General features: G+C 31.9%; 1 protein-coding gene across 11 annotated transcripts in view; it reads right to left on the reverse strand.

The window, feature by feature from the left end:
* wake (ankyrin repeat and fibronectin type III domain containing protein wide awake) overlaps window positions 1–23,967 on the reverse strand; it is a 785,047-nt gene that overhangs the window by 21,721 nt on the left and 739,359 nt on the right. For 8 of the 11 annotated variants that reach the window (XM_073958968.1, XM_073958961.1, XM_073958969.1 and 5 more), the window contains 3 exons: window positions 4,383–4,461; window positions 4,200–4,303; window positions 1,365–1,502 (listed from right to left, as the gene is read on the reverse strand). In XM_073958968.1, coding sequence (XP_073815069.1) covers window positions 1,365–1,502; window positions 4,200–4,303; window positions 4,383–4,461 — 321 coding nt within the window. Of the gene's footprint in view, window positions 1–1,364; window positions 1,503–4,199; window positions 4,304–4,382; window positions 4,462–5,527; window positions 6,809–11,790; window positions 12,018–23,967 lie in introns of all 11 variants that reach the window. The other 3 variants (XM_073958966.1, XM_073958967.1, XM_073958971.1) reach the window with 2 other exon arrangements.

Below are 23,967 nucleotides of genomic sequence, written 5' to 3' on the forward strand. Positions count from 1 at the left end.
AGCCGATACGAAAGGTATTCAAGTAAGGAAATATTTGATTACCATAGTCCATATTTACATTAGGCAATTTTCCTTGCGGCAATTGTCAGTTTGTCGGTAAGAGAAGGTGTTGAGAGGCAAAGGGTTACCACATGCCTCACCTCTCTCTCCTTCAAACTGACAATTGCCGCAAGGAAAAATTGCCTAATATAAATACGGACTAATGACAATTTATTGGCCAGAGGCAATAAAATTTAAAGTTATTGGTTTCAAATTAATTTGAGTTTAAGTTAAAAGGATTTCAAGTATGTAAAAAATTGTAGGAAATGCTGCCTTAGTATAGGTGATGCAATTGATATTTCCCAATTAGTTAAAGTAAACATTTCATTCAGTGTTTTAACATATAGACATACTTTTAGGCCTATAAAATATATTAGTAAACGGATGGAAAGAGAATCAATATTTATTGGAATAAGAGAATTTGTAAAATTCCAAATATTAGGTAAACAAGAAAATGCAAAATAAAGTGGAATAAATTAAATTTAGAACCATAAATGGACGTGAATACATATACACAAATGGTATTGCAAGCAAAATTGTCAATAAAACAACCAGAACGGTAGATGATAACACAAAGTTATTAGCAAAGACTTCTTCCATCAATGTAAATATACAGGGAATCTGTAATCATTGATAGTAGAATACCATCACCTTGGACATTATTACAATTAAAGCTAAGTACGCCTAAATGACCCAATAATCCAACAGAAATGACGAAGAAGATGAATTTCATCTACAAGTATGCAATATTTTAATACCATATTCTGCTTTATTAAAAAACCTATTGCCTTAAATGTGAGATTTATTAGAACGTTGTGTCGTCAATGTCTAATTGCATTGCTCTTCATGCGTAAAAAAGTATCAACTTGACTGCATTCCTCGCTCACTTCATGTGATACTTAAGCTCAATAGGAAACTACACATATGTGTCCCACAGCATATGATGTAGAAATTCCATGAAAAACTACATCCTACGAACTAATGTTTCGGCAGTTTTGCTAGACATTCGCAACATCCAATTGAGTGCCATCAATTAGGAATATTGACGTATCCATGTATTGCAAGTTGCCACCACTACACACCAGAAGACACCAGCGCAAAACAAACATTCAACCATGTTCAATATTGCCCCAAACATGCTGGTCAGTTAAACGTTGTTTTCTGGTTTGATATCAACGCTTTAATCGTTTGTTTGGTTAAACAATTTTAAAACAATTTTCTAGGAATTGCTTAAAGTTTTGTGAAGATTGTTTGTATTTCTGTGTTGGTGTGACTTTGTAGTCTTTTAATGGATCATTATTACATTTAATTAGTATTACACTTACCGATGATAATGCTTGATATAGAGGGACGTGATGAAAACGAGGGCTGACATGTTCCCTCTAAACCGCTTAAATCATGTATTCGTATTTCGGCATCTTTAAGTAGGCCATTTAATTTGGTGCCAATGCTGTCCACGGAGACTTTAAGAAAATGATAAGAGAGAGAGAGAGAGAGGGTTTAAATAAATAAAACAATTATCTACATTATCCAAACGACATGGATAATGTTATATAAATGGCATAAATAATGTATCTACATGTGGATAAAATGACATGGATGAATCAACATTACGCAAACGACATGGATAATGTATCCACATTATCCGAATAACATGGATAATGTATGTAGACACTTAATGTATTTACATTATCCAAATAATGTATCTATATTATCCAAACGTTATGAATAGTGTATCTACATTATCCAAACGGCATGGAAAATGTGTCTACATTATTCAAACGTTATGGATAATGTATCTTCATTATCCAGACAACATCTATAAAGTATTTACATTATTTAAACGACATGGATAAAGTTTCTACATTACCAAAACTTTATTGATAATGTACATACATTATCCAAACGACATGGATAATGTATTGACATTATCCGAATAACATGGATAATATGTTTACGTTATCCAAACTACACGTATACTGTATTTACACTATCCGAACGACATAGATAATGTATCTATATTATCCAAACGTTATGGATAATGTATCTGCATTATCCAAACGACATATTTCTACATTATCCAAACGTTATCTGCATTATCCAAACGACATGTATAAAGTATCTACATTATCTAAACGACATGGATAATGTTTCTACATTACCCGAATGTTATGGATAATATATTCACATTATCCAAACGACATGGATAATGTACCTACATTATTTTTTGGATAATGTATCTTCATTATCCAAACGACATGGATAATGTATTTACGTTATCCAAACGAAACGAATAATGTATCTATGTTATCCAAGCGGAATGTATCTAAATTATCTAAATAGAATGGATATGTGTCTACATTATACAGATGAAATGGATAATGTGTCTACGTTATCCATATGGCACAGATAATATTTATACATTATCCAAAGGTTATCGATAATGTATCTTTATTATCCAAACGACATGTATAAAGTATCTACATTATCCAAACGACGTGGATAATGTATCAACAGTATCCCACGACATGGACAATGTATCTACATTATCCAAATGGCATGGATAATTAATTCAAATTATCCAAATCTGGATCTGCATTATCCCAATGGCATGGGTAATGCATATACCTTTCCAAATTGAATGGGTTATGCATCTGATTTATCCAAATGACATGGAAATGCATTTATATTATCCAAACGACGTGTTTTATGTATCTTCATTATCCAAATTGCACGGATAATGTATCTACCTTATCCAAATGACACGGATAATGCATTTGCATTATCGAAATGATATGAATAATGTTTTCACATTTTCCAAATGACATGGATAACGTATCTACGCTATCCAAATTGCATGGATAAAGCGTGTACCTTATCCAATGCATCTGTATTATCCATTTGATATGAATAATGTTTTCACATTACCCGAATGGCATGGATATGGCACAGATAATATTTCTACATTATCCAAAGGTTATGGATAATGTATCTTTATTATCCAAACGACATGTATAAAGTATCTACATTATCCAAACGACGTGGATAATGTATCTACATTATCCAAATGGCATGGATAATTAATTCACATTATCCAAATCTGGATCTGCATTATCCCAATGGCATGGGTAATGCATATACCTTTCCAAATTGAATGGGTTATGCATCTGATTTATCCAAATGACATGGAAATGCATTTATATTATCCAAACGACGTGTTTTATGTATCTTCATTATCCAAATTGCACGGATAATGTATCTACCTTATCCAAATGACACGGATAATGCATCTGCATTATCGAAATGATATGAATAATGTTTTCACATTTTCCAAATGACATGGATAACGTATCTACGCTATCCAAATTGCATGGATAAAGCGTGTACCTTATCCAAATGACACGGATAATGCATCTGTATTATCCATTTGATATGAATAATGTTTTCACATTACCCGAATGGCATGGATAACAAATCTACATTATTTCAGTGACATGCATAATGTATCTACATAGTCCAAACGACATGAATAATGTATCTACAGTACCCAACCACATCGATACTGTATCTACATTATCCAACCACTTGGATAATGTATATACATTATCCAACCACATGGATAATGTAACTACATTATCTAAATGGCATGGATACTCCATCTACATTATCCATATGACATGGAAAACGCATCTGCATTATCCAAATGGCATTTATAAAGTATCTACATTTTGCAAATGGGTTAGATAATGCATTTACATTATCCAAATGATATGGATAATGTTTCTGCATTATCTAAGCGGTATGGTTAATGTATCCCCATTACCCAAATGTTATGGATAATGTATTTACATTATCCAAATGGCGTGGATAATGTATATACAATATGCAAATGAGATGGAGAATGGATCTACATTATCCAAATGACATCGATAATGTATCTACATTATCTAAATAGAGCAGATAAGGTTTCTGCAATATGAAATTAAATGGACGAAATCCAAAGGACACGGATTAGATACGTTATCCGTGTCTAAAATGCATGACTAATGTATCTGCATTATACAACTAGCGTGGATAATTAATCTAAATTGTCTAAATAACATGAGCAATGTAGATGACTTTGGTAATATTTCTATATTATCCAGATTTCTAATACTTACACTGTGATCCCTCCAAGGCTCCATGTTGCAATAACATTTTAGTCATTGAACGATTATTGCTCAGCACTGCCACATCCAGAGGTGATAGGCCATCAGTGTTAATACTGAGAAAAAAATCAGAAAGCAAATTAAAGTCATTAAATTATTCATTCAAATCAAGTATCAATTCGTCGTTGTCCATACCTGTTGACATCAACATCTGTAGATTCCAAAATGGTGCGAGCTTTATCCAAGTGACCATGTTCAACCGCCGAAAAGAGTGCTATAAAATAGACAAAAAACACAAATGACAGGAATTAATTAAAGTTGCCGCATGACGAACAGAAATGAAAAAAACAGCAATAGTAATAAAACGGGGAATTTTAATTAAAGTTCAATTCTGTGGTCCCACAAACTTTCTGAAAAGTTGGCAAAGTCCCTTTTATTCTCCCTTTTTTCTCTTCTCCGATAAAAGGGACATGTAAACCATTGCTGGAAACATGCTGTGCAAACCATCAAGAAGATGTTTTAAAAGTAGGTTAATAGTGGAAAAAACAAGTTTAAAACATAAGTGATAAAGTACACAGAGAAGAATTTGCATTAGGAGTGTCACTAATGTTTTGAAAGTATGATTGGAGGTGATTTATTTAACCTTTGAGTGATTCTGAGAAAGAAAACATAGTAATAGAAAAATACTAAATGAACGCGGATAATTCATCTATGTTATCTAGACATAGCCCAGTTTAATTTAAACAACGAAAACAATGCGGATAATGTGTCTTAATCATTTATTTCTACAACTCGGATAGTCCCGGGCCACACTAAGAGTAATTTCACTGAAATTTTGACATGAAAGTAAAAGAAAATGTAAAATAAAACGGTCTGTTTGTTTCATACGAATATTGCAACAAAGCAAAATTGCAGAACACATGAAATCGTGTACACCAGTTTCTTGAAATTATGCATTTTTTTCCAAAATATGCAAAGTTTCATGTCAAAATTTCATTGAAATTACTCTAGTGTGGCCCGGGACATAATGCGTATAGTATCTATGTTATCTTAGCATGGCGAATAATTTAGCTACGTTCTCTACTCATTCTAGACATAGCTATCGAGGATAAAATATTTCTTTGCCTACTACTCTGCGTGCCTGTTATCTAGCCAAGGCAGTCAATTATCCGTGTTGATTAGAGAACAAAGATAACACAATTACAATTTCCAGTCAATTAGGTCAGAGGAAGACGGAGACATTATCTATGGATTTGTTTTTGTCTTTATATAACACATATTTAAATCTCATTGATTTCTTTTTTGTTTTAGTGTAAATTCTAGCGTTTTTGGAACATTACCGTGTAAATGAAGATTACATTGTGTTAACTTGTCCAATTGGGCTTGGGCCAATTTCAATTGTTTTTTCGACATTTTCGAACGATGTGGTGTATTGCCACCTTTATTATTGTTGGGATTGTGGGAGCGGGTGTTGGCTGGTACTCGATAGATGGCAAGGTTTTGATGATTATCTGCATTATTTTCATCCACATAGGGTGGAGTGCTTCCGCCACCTCCTCCGCCACCTCCTCCGCCATTTGTTGAGGTTGTGATTTTCATTGATTGTTGTTTTTGTGGATGATTATGAGAAGGATGTTGGTGATGATGACGTTGGACTTGAAGTTGCTGTGAAGGATGTTGTTGCTGCTGCTGTTGATGAGGATGATGGTGGTGATTTAAATGATTGTGTGATGAATGTTGTTGCTGTTGCTGCTGTTGTAGTTTTTTGTGACCGTTTTGTGAGTGACGTGAAATGCTTAAATTACTAGCACCATTATGTGTATTGCTGCTGTTGCTCCCAGGAGGTGTGGTGTTCGTTGAGGACATTGCCGATATTTCGGCCAACATTTTACCACTGTTTGTTGAGGATAACGATGATGTCGATGATGATATCGACAGTGTCGATGATGACGATGAAGGTCGTCCTGGTGCAGGCAATTTAAGATGGTTGTAATGGTGCTGTTGTTGTTGGCTTTGAGGCAATAAATATTCCATTTCTTTTAGATCCTGTGTGGTACAAGAGACTGCCGAACGTATCTTGGCTACAGATACCACATTCTGAGGCGGCAATTGTTCAGACCAACGAAATGGTGGTGCTGATGATGAATTCTCAGAATACTGTTGTTGTGCCTGTTGTGCTTGCTGCTGCTGTGGATGTAGGAGGGACAAATATTCAGCTTGATGCGGGGTGGTTGGATGGGTAAGTGAATATTGTGGATATGCTGATGCTGTGGGCTCATTCAATAAGAGCTGTTCATAATCAGCATAATCTAAATTATTAAAATTATTTGAATGATTTGTTAAATGTTGTCGATGCTGGTTTTGAGTGGCGGCGTTTTGGTTTATTGACGCCGTTGTTGTTGTTGACACCGATGCAACCGATGATGATAATGACGATGATGCCGGTCTACGACGTAATATCACAAATCCCTCTTCGTCATCGGTGCTGTGATTAATATTATTGTGGTTGTTGTTGTTGCTAGTGTGTAGATTGTATTTATGTGAATTGCTACTGGATGATGAGCGATCTGATCGCAATGTTGCACTTTTAGTTGGACTTAAATTACAGGGTAGGACATTATCTTTGGAGAGAAAAAGAAAAAAAGAAGAGAAAACAAAAATTAAATAAATTATAAATAATAAAATAACAAAAAATTTAAAAAGCAAATATTAAAAGTTAAAATTGAAAAATAAAATAAATATAAAAATAATATAATTGAAAATATAAATAAATTAACAACTTTGGTAGCATTTTGATCCATATATGTATTATATATTAAAGATACTCTCTAAGCCGGAATCATAAAGTTAAAGCCCTAATGCATAGTTTTCATACAATATTTTTGGAGCCGCCTCAGAGCTATTAACATAAATTTTAAACAAAATTTTTTAACAATCCCCAAACTAAAATATTTACTTTTAAATCATTGAAAAGCTTACTGAACTAATTTCAGAGAGATCAACCCTTCGGGTAGCAGAGAGTACGCTCGCTATATACCTGCTGGTCGAATACCTGAAGTGAGACCATATTTCCCAGTAGATGCGACAAGATTAGCAAATGAGGGTGATGGGATTCGTCGAGCCAACCCCAGAGTCAGGGAGCTGGAAGTTAATACGTTGGACCCTGACGGCATCTTCATGGTAATGCTGAAACAACTGGATGACTGCATTTTATCTACGAAAGGAGCTCTAGGAGGTCTTCTGTCTATATGACAGCTCTTTAGGAAATCTTTTATTATATATAAGTCTTCAGGAGGTCTTCTATCTAGAGAAAGAACCCTTACTGGGAAGGTCTTCTTTCTATAGAAGATTCCTTTGGGAGCCTTCTATCCATAGAAAATCACCTTGGACGGTCTTCCGTCCTTAGAAGATCAATTTGGGAGGACTTCTATCTACAGAAGGCCCCTTTGGGAGATATTCTATCCATAGAAAACCCCTTTGGGAGGTCTTCTATCCATAAAAGATCCCTTTGTGATGTCTTATATCCATAGAAGACTCCTTTGGGAGGTCTTCTATCCATAAAATACCCTTTGGTGGAGTCCTCTTTGGGATGTTTTCTACCAATAGAAGACGCCTTTGGGAGGTCTTCTATGCGCAAAAGACCCATTTGGAAGGTCTTCTATCCACAAAAGACGCCTTTGGAAGGTCTTACATCGATAGAATACCCCTTTGGGATGTCTTCTATCCACAAACGACCCCTTTGGAAGGTCTTATATCGATAGAAGACCCCTTTGAATGCCATCTATTCATAGAAGACCCCTTTGAATGTCATCTATCCATAGAAGCCCCCTTTGGAAGGTCTTCTATCCATAGAAAACCACTTTGGACGGTCTTCTGTCCATAGAAGATCCCTTTGGGAGGACTTCTGTCTACAGAAGGCCCCTTAGGGATGTCTTCTATCCATCGAATACCCGATTGAGATGTTTTCTATCCATAGAATACCCCTTTGGGATGTCTTTTATTCATAGAAGAACCCTTTGGGAGGCCTTCTATCCTCAAAAGACGCCTTTGGAAGGTCTTATATCCATAGAAGACCACTTTAGTATGTCTTCTATCCATAGAAGACCCCTTTGAGATGTTTTTTTTATCCATAGAAGACCCCTTTGCGATGTCATCTATTCATAGAAGACCCCTTTGGGACGTCTTTTATCCATAGGAGATCACTTTATTAAAAATTATTAAAAAAAAAAAAAAAAAAAAAAAAAACTTTGGGAGGTCATCTATCCATAGAAGATCCCTTTGGATGGTATTATGTCCATAGAAGACCCCTTTGGGAGGTCTTCTATCCACAAAAGACCTCTTTGGGATGTCTTCTATCCACATAAGACGCCTTTGAGAGGCCTTACATCCACAAAAGACCCCTTTGGGATGTCTTCTATCCACATAAGACGCCTTTGAGAGGCCTTACATCCATAGAAGACAGCTTTGGAATGTCTTCTATCCATAAGACCCTTTTGGTATGTTTTCTATCAATAGAAGACCCCTTTGGAAGGTCCCATTTGGAAGGTCTTCTATCCACAAAAGACGCCTTTGGAAGGTCTTACATCAATAGAAGACCCCTTTGGGATGTCTTCTATCCACAAAAGACGATTTTGGAAGGTTTTATATCCAAAGAAGACCCCTTTGGGATGTCTTCTATCCATAGAAGACCCCCTTGGGATGTCTTCTATCCATAGAAGACCCCTTTGGGATGTCTTCTATCCATAGAAGACCCCTTTAGGGTGTCGTCTATCCCTTTGGGAAGATTCTGTCTACAGAAGGCCCCTTTGGGATGTCTTCTATCCATCGAATACCCCATTGAGATGTTTTCTATCCATAGAAGACCCCTTTGGGATGTTTTCTATCCATAGAAGACCCCTTTGGGAGGTCTGCTATCCACAAAAGAAGCCTTTGGAAGATCTTATATCCATAGAAGACCACTTTGAGATGTCTTCTATCCATAGAAGACCCCTTTGGATGTCATCTACTCATAGAAGACCCCTTTGGGAAGTCTTCTATCCATAGAAGCCCCCTTTGGAATGTCTTCTATCCATAGAACACTCATTTGAGATGTCTTCTATTCACAGAAGACCCCTTTGGGAGGTCTTATATCCATAGGAGACCCCTTTGGGAGGTCTTATATCCATAGGAGACCACTTTGGACGGTCTTCTGTCCATAGAAGACCCAGTTGGACGGTATTCTGTCCATAGAAGGCTCCTTTGGACGGTCTTCTGTCTATAGACAGTCCCTCTAGGAGGCCTTCTTTTCATAGATAATTCCTTGGGAAGATCTTCCATATAGCAATTCCCCTTGTGAGGTCTTCTATTTCTAGAAGACACCTTTTTTTAAAAAATGTTCCCTCTAGAAAGATCAGCTTAGGAAGTATTCTCTCTATAAAAGACCGCCTTAAGAGGTCTTCTATCTATAGACGACACCATTAAGATATCAGAAGTCTCCTCTGGGTTGTCTTCTATCTAAGAAGACCTCTGTAAGATCCCTTTAAGAAGCTTTCGATGTTTAAGAGACCTATTTATTAGATAATTTATCTAAAGAACACTCCCTTAGTGTTTCTTCTATTTGTAGAAGGCCCCTTTAGAACGTGTTTTATTTATAGAGGACCCCATTAGGATGCCTTCTGCAGATAGAAGGAGGTATTTTATCTACAGAAAACCCCTCAAAGAGGTCTTTTAGCTATAGAAGACCCTTTTAGGAAGTATTCTCTACATAAAAGACCAGTTTAGGAATTCTTCTGCCTTTAGAAGATCCCTTTCAGAAGTTGTCTACCTATCAAAACCCCCGAGAAAGTCTTCTATTTATAGATAATCCCTCTAGGAGGTCTTCTATATATTTCTCTAGAAGATCCCCATGGAGGACTACTATCGATAGGAGGCATCTATAGGAGAGCTTCTATATTTAAAAGACCCCTTGAGAAGATTTTCTGTCTATAGGATACTCCTTTAGAAGATTATATCTACAGATGACCCCCTTAGCAGGTCGTCTGTTTGTACAAGGTACCTTTAGAACGTCTTTTAATTATAGAAGTCCCATTTGGGAGCCCTTCTTCAGAGAGAAAATCTCCTAAGGAATCCCTCTACAGACAGAAGGTCTCCTACCGATGGTAACCGAACGCCGACCACTTACTACGCCAAGATTCTAGAGGTCACATTCTCGTCATCCGCGCATTTCAACAGGGATCTCCATGATTTCGTAAGAGAAGTCCTAGTCTATCGATTAGGTTTGAATAGAACAACTATCGTGTGAATGCGGTCCTCGGAGTACAACCCCCATCTATCGTATCTGAAAGTCAATTGCCATGACAAAGTAGATTCGTTTTGGCTCAACTACGGTCGGAATGGACCTTTTGAACTGGCCTGCCAAAACTACTCAACTAGTTCCAGTAGCTTTGTTGTAACAACCCATCGAAGCAGCCATGGATATAGAGCCAGAGAAGGAAATAGAACATACAAACATATCAATCATTGATAGCAATCATTGATATGAGAGAAGTCTCCCTGCTCCCTTTGCGGATACTTGTGGGAACGTATAATCGAAAGATTTTAAAGATTTTTATCGTATCGTAGATATTTATGGTCTTTCCTTTAACTTTTCAAACTCACCAACTATAATTGTTTAACGTTTATAACGGAAATCAAATCTGAGTTTCAACCCCATAAAATAATAATTAAAAATTAAAAAAAAATCAAAAATGCTACCAAACTTATTATACGGCTGTAAAATATTAATTTATTGTTTAAATTATATCAGAATGAATTTATAAAAAATGTATAAATAGAAACAATAATTGGTATGTATGTAATGTAATTGGTGTGTGCGTATTGTTATAGTAGAACCTTAACCACAATATAATTAATAAATAATTATTAAAGTTTTCATTTTTGAACAACCAAAAATACAGAGAGGGAGAGGGCAAGAGATAAATACCGTCCCCCTCCGTTAGATTATTTCCTTTTGTTATGTTGATTATTGCCTGCATATAGATATGTATATATAACCCAATGACCAGAGGCATACATTGCATGATTTAAGCTATGGCTGTGGCCCTTGTCCAACTTCAAACAGTAAAACATAATAAAAAGCAGATGTTCGTTAAATGAATTTGTTAAAAAAACCATCAACAAAATGGGTTAAGTACGAGAAAAACAACAACAACTACAAATGAGATACAACATCTACTTTTTTCAAAAGGTCAAAATGGTTTTGAATGGGTGTTTGGTTGACTGGTGGGTTATTTGTTTGTTTGTTGCTGATGCTGTTGTGGCTGTTCTTGGCAAAAAAGCATTCTTTGATGTATGGGATTTTTGTGGTTAAATACTTGTGTGTGTGAACGATCAGTGGTAGAAAATTCCCTCGAAAAATTCTATAAAATAATTAAAATATATGTGGTGTGTGGCATGAATATGTGATAAATGTTAGGTCCATGGGGTCCCAAAGAAAGGTGAACTTCCCAAATTTGATGAAGGCATTAATAATTTTTTATATGGAAGCTCTTTAAACTGCAGATCTGACATCATTGCATGAATATATCCCATTAACCCACTTCCACCCTCATTTAATATTTCTTACCATCAACTGCACAGGCATATTTTGTTGCATGATGTCTTTGCTGCTGTTGTTGTTGTGCGGACTGTGCATTTTTAAATTGACAAAATTTTGTCAATTCACTGAGGGTATGAAATGATTTCTGTCTTATCAGAGCAGCCGGAGCTCGTAAACAACTGCCAATTGGCAGAAAATTTTTTGTTGGAGACTTTGTTTCATTTTGATTATTATTGTTGTTGTTGCAATAGCACCTGGAAAAGTTGTGGTTTTCGGTAAAACAGAAAAAAAGACAAATGAAAACAACTACAAAATGGGGTCGTTTATATGTATGCAATTTTTAAGTACGTGTTTTTGTATATGGTTTATATATGAGGATTGTGAGGGTGTTATTCTATGGGAAATTCCATGATAATCTTACAAAAATTGGGCCTAATTATAGGGGTTCCTAGAATCTTTTTGAAGCTGGACGATATTTATTTTAAGTTTTACTCTAAATCCCATTTGAATAAAAATATGTTTGGAGAGGATTGCCCTATTTTTCTAGGGTCTGGTAAAAACTTCCATTTTCTGTTACTATTTACAAATCAACCTACTAACTAACCCATTATTTTAACAAGGCCATGCCAACCGAAGTGAGCAGTTGTTCTATGGCCACTAAAAGTAGAGATGGCAAAAAATCTTTGGCACTATCGATAATATCGATTATTTTTAAAAAAAAATCAATATCGATAGATAGTTTTTGCAAATCCCCTAACCCCTAGCCTAAAACTCATTGAAATAAATAGAAAGTTCGCTGCAAATTCTACAAAAAATGTTAAATAATATATATTATTTTAAAAATTTTCGTTTAAGACTTAATTTTTTAAAATTAATATTTTAAATCAACGTCTTAAATATTAGTAGTATTCAAAAAATACTTTTTTCAAATTTTTACAAATCTACGACTTCGAAAAAAATCTTAATTTTTAAAAATATATGTATATTTTTATTTTTTAAAATTTACGTCTTCGCAAATATATTTTTCTTATTTTTTAAAAATCTACGGCTTCGAAAAAATGTATTTTTTTAATTCTTTAAAATCTACGTCTTCAAAAATAAATTTGTTAAAATCCATGTTATCGAAAAAATATTTGTTAAAATCCATGTTTTTGAAAAAGTATATTGCAAGAATCTGTAGCTCTGTTCCAGAACTAAAAAGTTTTTACAATTTTTACCACTTTTACACATTTTGCGTTCCCGTACACAACATTTATATGAAAATCGTTTACGACTTTTACAACTTTTACCACTTTATAAAGTACGGGAACAGGCCATATGTCTTCGAAAACATATTTGTTAAAAATCCAGGTGTTCGAATAAATATTTTTTAAATACAGGTCTTCGACCAAATATTTTTAAAAGGCCAAGTTTTCGAAAAATATTTTTTTAAAAATCAATATCTTCGAAAAATATTTTTAAAAAATCCACGTCTTCAAAAAGATATTTTTTAAAAAACCTCGGTTTTTGAAAAATATTTTTAATAAATGCAAGTTTTCGAAAAAAATATTTTTAAAAAATGCACGTCTTCGAAAAACTATTTTTAAAAAATGCACGTTTTCGAAAACCTATTTTTTTAAAACTCCACGTCCTCGAAACAATGTTTTTAAAAAATCCACGTCTTCGAAAAAATATTTTTAAAAAATCCACGTCTTCGAAAAAATATTTTTAAAAAATCCACGTCTTCGAAAAAATATTTTTTTTAAATCCACGTCATCGAAAAAATATTTTTTTAAATCCACGTCATCGAAAAAATATTTGTTTAAAAATCCACGTCTTCGAAAAAATATTTTTAAAAAATCCACGTCTTCGAAAAAATATTTTTAAAAAATCCACGTCTTCGAAAAAATATTTTTAAAAAATCCACGTCTTCGAAAAATATTTTTAAAAAATCCACGTCTTCGAAAAAATATTTTTAAAAAATCCACGTCTTCGAAAAAATATTTTTAAAAAATCCACGTCTTCGAAAAAATCTTTTTAAAAAATCCACGTCTTCGTAAAAATAATTTTAAAAACTCCAAGTTTTCGAAACAATATTTTTAAAAAATTCATGTCTTCGAAAAAATATTTTTAAAACATACACGTCTTCGAAAAAATATTTTTAAAAAATTCAAGTCTTCGTAAAAATAATTTTAAAAACTCCAAGTTTTCGAAACAATATTTTTAAAAAATCCACGTCTTCGAAAAAATATTTTTAAAAAATCCACGTCTTCGAAAAAATATTTTTAAAAAATCCACGTCTTCGAAAAATTATTTTTAAAAAATCCACGTCTTCGAAAAAATATTTTTAAAAAATCCACGTCTTCGAAAAAATATTTTTAAAAAATCCACGTCTTCGAAAAAATATTTTTAAAAAATCCACGTGTTCGAAAAAATATTTTTAAAAAATCCACGTCTTCGAAAAAATATTTTTAAAAAATCCACGTCTTCGAAAAAATATTTTTAAAAAATCCACGACTTCGAAAAAATATTTTTAAAAAATCCACGTCTTCGAAAAAATATTTTTAGAAAATCCACGTCTTCGAAAAAATATTTTTAAAAAATCCACGTCTTCGAAACAATATTATTAAAAAATCCACGTCTTCGAAAAAATATTTTTAAAAAATCCACGTCTTCGAAAAAATATTTTTAAAAAACCCACGTCTTCGAAAAAATATTTTTAAAAAATCCACGTCTTCGAAAAAATATTTTTAAAAAATCCACGTCTTCGAAAAAATATTTTTAAAAAATCCACGTCTTCGAAAAAATATTTTTAAAAAATCCACGTCTTCGAAAAAATAATTTTAAAACCTAAACGTCCTCGAAAAAATATTTTTAAAAAATCCACGTCTTCGAAAAAATATTTTTAAAAAATCCACGTCTTCGAAAAAATATTTTTAAAAAATCCACGTCTTCGAAAAAATATTTTTAAAAAATCCACGTCTTCGAAAAAATATTTTTAAAAAATCCACGTCTTCGAAAAAATATTTTTAAAAAATCCACGTCTTCGAAAAAATATTTTTAAAAAATCCACGTCTTCGAAAAAATATTTTTAAAAAATCCACGTCTTCGAAAAAATATTTTTAAAAAATCCACGTCTTCGAAAAAATATTTTTAAAAAATCCACGTCTTCGAAAAAATATTTTTAAAAAATCCACGTCTTCGAAAAAATATTTTTAAAAAATCCACGTCTTCGAAAAAATATTTTTAAAAAATCCACGTCTTCGAAAAAATATTTTTAAAAAATCCACGTCTTCGAAAAAATATTTTTAAAAAATCCACGTCTTCGAAAAAATATTTTTAAAAAATCCACGTCTTCGAAAAAATATTTTTAAAAAATCCACGTCTTCGAAAAAATATTTTTAAAAAATCCACGTCTTCGAAAAAATATTTTTAAAAAATCCACGTCTTCGAAAAAATATTTTTAAAAAATCCACGTCCTCGAAAAAATATTTTTAAAAAATCCACGTCTTCGAAAAAATATTTTTAAAAAATCCACGTCTTCGAAAAAATATTTTTAAAAAATCCACGTCTTCGAAAAAATATTTTTAAAAAATCCACGTCTTCAAAAAAATATTTTTAAAAAATCCACGTCTTCGAAAAAATATTTTTAAAAAATCCACGTCTTCGAAAAAATATTTTTAAAAAATCCACGTCTTCGAAAAAATATTTTTAAAAAATCCACGTCTTCGAAAAAATATTTTTAAAAAATCCACGTCTTCGAAAAAATATTTTTAAAAAATCCAAGTCTTCGAAACAATATTTTTAAAAAATCCACGTCTTCGAAAAAATATTTTTAAAAAATCAAAGTCTTCGAAAAACTATTTTTAAAAAATGCACGTCTTCGAAAAACTATTTTTCAAAACTCCACGTCTTCGAAAAACTATTTTTCAAAACTCCACGTCTTCGAAAAAATATTTTTAAAAAATCCACGTCTTCGAAAAAATATTTTTAAAAAATTCACGTCTTCGTAAAAATAATTTTAAAACCTAAACGTCCTCGAAAAAATATTTTTAAAAAATCCACGTCTTCGAAAAAATATTTTTAGAAAATCCACGTCTTCGAAAAAATATTTTTAAAAAATTCACGTCTTCGTAAAAATAATTTTAAAACCTAAACGTCCTCGAAAAAATATTTTTAAAAAATCCACGTCTTCGAAAAAATATTTTTAGAAAATCCACGTCTTCGAAAAAATATTTTTAAAAAATCCACGTCTTCGAAACAATATTATTAAAAAATCCACGTCTTCGAAAAGATATTTTTAAAAAATCCACGTCTTCGAAAAAATATTTTTAAAAAGTCCACGTCTTCGAAAAAATAGTTTTAAAAAATCCACATCTTCGAAAAAATGTTTTTTTTTTTGAATCCACGTCATCGAAAAAATGTTTTTTAAATCCACGTCTTCGAAAACATATTTTTAAAAATATACCTCTGCGGAAACATGTTTTAAAAAACCAAGTCTTCGAAAAATTATTTTTAAAAATACATGTCTTCTAAAAAAATTGTAAAACATGTACGTCTTCGAAAGCATATGTTCTTCGATAAAATATTTTTAAATATCCACGTCTTTGAAATAATATTTTTTTTGAAATGAATGCCCCAACAATTTTTTTTAAAAATCTACTTTTTAGTACACCTTATTTTCGACTACATTTCACTCATCATCCGTGGAAATACCCACATTCACACACGTATATCTTAAATTAATACAAAAATATACATTCATGTGCCTACATATATTTATGAATAAAAATCAAGTAAATACCGCATTCATTTCCTTAATTCGTTCACATTTCATGTTCAATGTTCAATTCAGACTTAATTATTTTTGAATGAATTACGTAAAAGTTTGTCATCGGTTGATGTTGATGATGAGTTATGTGGGAATCTACTAATTTCATTTTTATCTCATAATAAAACATATAAAATTAATAACAAAAAAAGAAAAACCTAACCAAAACCCTTCATAGGTGCATAATTGGCCGCTATAAAACATGTGTAGATTGAATTAAATGAACATGTTATTCAATCCAAACTAAATGAGGTGTGAAAAAACATTAACTTCACTTCGTTTATTGTTCAAGAATAAAAGACAAACAAAACTTGTCTAATCATAAAAATAAAGAATTTATTAAAATCAATAAAACAACAATAAGAGTTATAAACAAAAACTAGACAAAAGAGTCTTTATGACTCTTTTACGAAAGAACTCTCCCTAAGATGACCAGTCAAATATCAATAACCACCAATCGATTAATCATCAGCAGAAGTGACCCTGTATGGTGGGGAAAAAGTTAAGAAAACAACAACAAAAACTTCATGTCATGACATACTGGCTTTTTATGTTTTCGTGTTAAACAACAACAAAAATTCGATGAGGCCAACATAAAAAATGAAACAAACATTAAAATGATCTTAACAGATTTGTCTTTTGTAGCTTAAACTGGTTAATGATGTTACGCTATTTCCAAAGAATGAAGAAAGACAATTTTTTCAAAATTTTGGCTATGGCAAAAATTGGTTGTTAAAAAATACACAATAAAAACAAATTTCATAATTCAATATGTGCTCAGTTTTTATTGTTATTTTTTTTTTTTAATTTTGAGCAGAAAATTAACATAATTTTGATTGATATATGATAATTCCGAAAACATACAGCCTGTTTCACTATGTCGAACCAAAATTAAAACTAATGAACAAATACTTAACTCGTGTATGATTTTCAAATTTTGTAGTTGTTTCGAAGCAAAAACAAAGTCAACATTACCATGAAAAACAAAGTTTAGGTGTTTTTCGTTCGCATTCATTTTCTTTCGACATAGTGAAACAGGCCCTTAGTTTTTAACACCGAAAGAAAGACGGTACCAAAATTATATGTTCGAAAAAATATTTTTTGAACAAGTTTTCGGAAAAGTATTTTTGAAATCCCAGTCTTCGAAAAAGTATTTTAAAAAATCCCAGTCTTCGAAAAAGTATTTTTAAAGTTTTTCGAATAAATATATTTTTAAAAATCCACCTTTTTCGAATAAATATTTTTTAAAAATCCACGTTTTTCGAACATTTTTTTTAAATTTTTATAAATCGAAAAGACATTTTTAAAAAAAGCCAAGTCTTCGAAAAGATATTTTTTAAAAACATTTTTTAAATTCAATAATCCATGAAATTTTTTAAAAAAAAACCTCCCCGCAAATACATTTTTAAAAAATCCAAGTCTTTGAAAATACATTTTTAAAAAATCCAAGTCTTTGAAAATACATTTTTAAAAATCCACGTCTTCGAAAAGACATTTTTTTAAAAAACCCTCGTCTTCAAAAAGAAATTTTTTAAAAAAATCCAAAACTTCGAAAAGACTTTTTTTAGAGAAATCGCGTCTCCGAAAAGACATTTTTATATAGAAATCGCGTCTCCGAAAATACATTTTTTAAAAATCCACGTCATAGAAAAAGGATTTTTTTTTTAAAAATCCACGTCTTCGAAAAGAGATTTTTTTAAAAATCCACCTCTTCAAAAAGACATTCTTTTAAAAATCCACGTATTCGAAAAGACATTTATTTCAAAATCCACGTCTTCGAAAAGACATTTTTTAAAAATCCACATCATCAAAAAAATATTTTTTAAGAATCCAAGTGCTCGAAAAAGTTTTTAGAAGAATTCAGGTCTTCGATTTTTTTTAAATTTATGCCTTCGATTTTTTTTTTCAAATTCACGTCTTCTAAGAAATATTTTAAAAAATTCATCTTTTAAAAATCCACTTCTTCGAAAAAATAGTTTCAAAAATAAATCTTATAAAAATCCATGACTAGAATTTTGTTTTTTAAATCCAAGTCTTCGAAAAAATATTTTTAAAAAATCTAAAAAGAAACTTTTAAAAATCTACCTCTTTGAAAAATATTTTCAAATTTAACGTTTGCAAAAAAATATTTTTTTTTTTTAAATCGAATGAAAAATAATTTTTGAAAATCCGTGACATTCTTCTAAAAATCCACGTATTCGAAAAGACATTTAATTCAAAATCCACGTCTTCGAAAAGACATTTTTTAAAAATCCACATCTTAAAAAAAATATTTTTTAAGAATCCACGTGTTCGAAAAAGTTTTTAAAAGAATTCAGGTCTTCGATTTTTTTTAATTTATGCCTTCGATTTTTTTTTTCAAATTCACGTCTTCGAAGAAATATTTTAAAAAATTCATCTTTTAAAAATCCACTCCTTCGAAAAAATAGTTTTAAAAATAAATCTTATAAAAATCCATGACTAGAATTTTGTTTTTTAAATCCAAGTCTTCGAAAAAATATTTTTAAAAAATCTAAAAAGAAACTTTTTAAAATCTACCTCTTTGAAAAATATTTTCAAATTCCACGTCTCCAAAAAAATATTTTTTTTTTAAAAATCGAATGAAAAATAATTTTTGAAAATCCGTGTCTTCGAAAAAGAAGTTTTTCAAAATCCACGTCTTCGAAAAAATATATTTTTTGTAAATCGAAAAAGAAACTTTTAAATGTCTTCGAACAAATATTTTTTTTTAAATTGAAAAAGAAACTTTTAAAAATCCACCTCTTTGAACATGAATTTTTCAATATCCAAGTTTTCGAAAAAGAATATTTAAAATCCACGTCTTCGAACAAATATTTATTAAAATTCGAGCAAGAAACTTTTAAAAATCCATCTTTTTGGAAAATAATTTTTCAAAATACACGTCTTTGAAAAATAATTTTTCAAAATCCACGTAATCGAAAAAGAGTTTTTATTTAAATCCAAGTCTTCGAGAATGTTTTTTTTTTAACCCACGTCTTAGATTTCTTTTTAAATTCATGTCTTCGAAAAATCCAAATCTTCGAAAAAGTATTTTTTAAATCCATATCTTCGAACAAGTTTTTTTTTGCAAAATCATCGCCCACCTCTTTGAAAAAGAATTTTTGAAATCCAAGTCTTCGAAAAAATATTTTAAAAAACCTAAAAAACGTTTAACTTCTACCTCTTTCAAAAAGAATTTTTCAAAATCTACGTCTTTGAAAAATAATTTTTCAAAATCCACGTTCAAGAAACAATTTTCAAAATTCATGTCTTCAAAAAAATATTTTATTAAAAATCGAGAAAGAAACTTTTAAAAATCCGCCTTTTTGAAAAAGAATTTTTCAAAATACACGTCTTTGAAAAAGAATTTTCAAAATCCACGTCATCGAAAGAGTTTTTTTAATCCATGTCTTCGAAAAACTATTTTTTATTGAATACACGTCTTCGATTTTTTAAATTCATGTCTTCGAAAAATCCTAGTCTACGAAAAAGTATTTTTTTAAATCCACGTCTTTGAACAAGTTTTTTTTTACAAAATCATCGTCCACCTCTTTGAAAAAGACTTTTCCAAAATCCACGTCTTCGAAAAAATATTTTTTAAAAAGCGAAAAAGGAACTTTTATAAATCCACCTCTTTGAAAAAGAATTTTTCAAAATCCACGTCTTCGAAAAAGAATTTTCAAAATCCACGTCATCGAAAAAGAGTTTTTTTTTAAACCAAGTCTACGAAAAAATATTCTTTTAATCCACGTCTACGATTTTTTTAAATTCATGTCTTCAAAAAGAGAGACTCGCTGGAAGGGGTTCTCGCTGGAAGGGGTTTGAACCAACAATGTGTTATGTCATAGCTTTTCTTATGTAAGAACTTCTTTGGAGGATTGTACCAACAGATGTATTCCCAATAACTCGACGACAATGGAGACTTTTCAACAATAATTTTGAATCATTTAAATAAATCTGTTTATGCCACTGAATTGTCATTTCAAACAAAAACAAATTGTATTTACTACCTAACCTATGGGCTTAACACAAATCTGGCCAGTATTCTTTCCCAGAAATATCCAATAACACTTTTATGAGGGAGAAGAAAAGTTAAATTGAACATTAGACGCCTTTCAAGTAATTCCATAGAATTTGCGGCAATCATTGAAGAGCTTTTAACAAAATTTCACTTATCCATGGGAATTAGTGCGAAATTCAAAGAATTCGCGATTTATTACACTCACACATAAACATTAAATAACACAAATAAAAATCCAGTCTGACACCTGGGTCTTTCTGTTTATCTGTTTAGTATCTTCCGTGCAACCCTTATAAAACACTTAAAATACAATAACAACAATAAATGTAAATGTTGAATAACAATAAAATTACACGTAAAAAGGACACCTACTACTATTCAGGTACGGCATAGGTTTGCGTATTGTTGCTGTACGATGACGGGTTGTGCCGTAAATACCTTGGCTTAGACTTTTCGATAAATCATCGAAAATTTGATTTTTACGATTATGGCTAAGCATATCCGCCGCGCCGGAGTAAAGATTTTCCATTTCCTCATAATTATCACAATAGGTACTCGATTTATTAGCATATTTACGATGATGCTGCTGCTGCTGTTGTTGTTGCTGCTGCTGTTGTTCTTGAAGATATCGTGCACAATAGGTTTCCGGTATTTGCAATAGCTTACAAGCTTTACGCGGTACCGGTAAATTCGACATTAAATCTTCTATTGTATCACAAGACATCATTAAATTCATATCTATGGCATTGAAAGGAGTATAATTTTCTTTTCGTTTTAAAATCGGTGTGTCTAGTTCTTTTTCATCCAATTCAATATCCGATTCAGAATATTCGGTGAATTTTTCATAATGATTTTTACGACTGTGTACAGCCAAATTGAATTTAAACGGTGAGTTTGTAACACTTGAATTCGGATGTAAACGACCTCTAAGTTTACGTATGGAATCGCGCATAGAACGTGATCGACGCAAAGTTGTACCCGCTACCGATGTCGAACGCGTATCCTTTGTGGCTGTCACCAGTTTGATGTATGAATGACGATTCGATTTACGTCGCTCCATGTCGACGTCCTTGATTTTAGTTTTGTTGTTGTAGCCTTTTCAAGGGTTCTTGATTTTTAAATTTACAACTTTTTTACACTTCACAAACACACATGTTTTGTTTAGTTTACATAGTATATGGAGCACATAAGGGGTTAAATTCTTGTTTCACTTTCTTTCTCTCTCGCTTTCTCATCTTGTAAATTTACATAAAATTAACATCTTAAAGATGTAAATTAGACCCCAAAGGAATGCAATGCCATATCACTTGAATATTTCCACGTTTCTTCTTGTAATTTTCGACTTTTGAATTTATTCCGTTTTCATTTTCATTTTTGTTTTGTCTCTTCTGTACCGAACATTCCCCGTAACATAACAAAATTCAACTGATTTCCAGTGTCAAACGTGATTGTTTATTTTCCACCCTGTGCATATGCAGTGGTGGCACGGTTAATATTTATCTTTGGTAAATGTTTGTTTGTGTGTGTGTGCGTGTAATTTGCCAGACTACCTCACCATTAAACCTCACCTTTGCTTCACTCACAACACACACACATTCATATGCTCATTACTCACTCATACTAAACAAGCACCGCATATCCTTATCCTAACCTACCCCTCTTTTTTGGACGACAATGATCAATGTGGTTCTTCTCTTTAGAGATTTACACTATGACAAGCTGGCTGTCTGAATTGCTGTACGTGCGTGTGATTTTGTGTTTTGGTATTTGTTGGTTGATTGCCAGCGGGGTAATATGAAGGGCCTATGTGTTGTGGGCCTTTTCTTGTCACTGATAAGAAGAAAAATTTCCTGGGAAAGATAAGGATTGCCAAAATCCTAGCCGTGGATTTCAAAGAATATTTTCTCAAGGACTTTGCGAGCTATGAGGGTGATAAATACCAAGTTATTGCCTTCAACATATGAAAGCCAATGATTATGTAGGTACTTCATTCATGGAATTCATGGAATGGACTCGCAGTTCACATGATATTACCAATCAACCATCAGAATTCACTTTACTTACTTAGATTGCTTTATATTCTAAACAGAACGTTATGTTCCATAAGCCGAACTAAGAATAGATTTCCAAAAGCATCGATCTTCAACTTTACTTCTCCAGTTTTGGATGCCATGTTTTATGATATCTGCTTCAACTTGGTCTTTTTATATGTGTTTTGGCCTTCCCTTGGGACGTATATCGTCAAATCCATCCCATTGACATGACCTAGCCAACGCAATCGTTATAGCTCGATACGTTTTACTATATCGATGTCGGTCGGCTGGTTCAACTGTGGTTCATACGACACACAGTTGTTCAGAAATCGATTTTCCTGGCCAAAACCCCAGCTGTCACTGATTGTTCATTTCTATATGGGATTCGATTGTAAACATATTGAAAGTAAGGAAAGCAACAAATTAGATCAAAATATTGGAAGGTGTGGGCGTGGCGTGCTCCTAAAGACGAAAAATGTTTCCCAATGTTGTAAAATACGTAATTTTTGCAAATTTCTGGAGAAAGAAACAGCTATTTCTCTGAAACTATAGGCCTGTCTGGTTACACTGAAACTTGTAAAAATTTGTACCAATTGCTGCTGGAAGTCGTTTGTTAACACAAAAAACCAGCAAAAGAGAGCCAATCGAGAGAGACATTTTGACAGTTCTTTTAGTGAGAGTTTGCAAATTCTTACTGGACAAATTTCTTCTAGCAAGCACTTGCGAACTCTTCTTCTTCCTGAAAACAATCAGCTGTTTTTAATTGTTCGGTGATTTATGTTTGTGAAAATGAAAAACAATTTTATTGTGGAAATAGCAAGCTTAATTGTAATGTTTTTTTTTCGTAACAAAGTTGCAAATTTGAAAAATTCATATTTTGGTCATTTTCTTTATTTTAAATAAAATACAAAATTTTTGCTTCCTTTGGTTCCTTTTTGGTTCCTTTATTGGCGGACAAATTGTTCTGTTTTGGCAAGCCAGCTGATTGCTTGCTGGTTTCTGATGGGAAGGTGTCTGTTTACTTTTTACAATTTTCTTGCAAAAGAGAATAAAAACTCCTTACTCTCTGATAAAGTTCTTGCTGGGAAAGTGACCGGACAGACCTTATAACAGTTCTTTTGTTAAAGTTTGGTTTTTTACGGACAGATGTATAGCATTCCGATTAACTTAATGTTAAAAGTGATCATTACAATTCATGCAGGACCTTCTTGTGATTAACTTTTAATGTAAAACTTATATTTTAAATGCCTCCGCCAAGTAAAAGAAAACATATTTGGTCTGTTCCAGTACTGCAAAAATCTACTAATTTGTACTATTTTTTCCGATAACATAAAGGAAAA

Source organism: Musca autumnalis, unplaced genomic scaffold (genome assembly GCF_047663935.1).
Source record: "Musca autumnalis isolate F117 unplaced genomic scaffold, ASM4766393v1 scaffold_1, whole genome shotgun sequence".
Classification (NCBI taxonomy): domain Eukaryota; kingdom Metazoa; phylum Arthropoda; class Insecta; order Diptera; family Muscidae; genus Musca; species Musca autumnalis.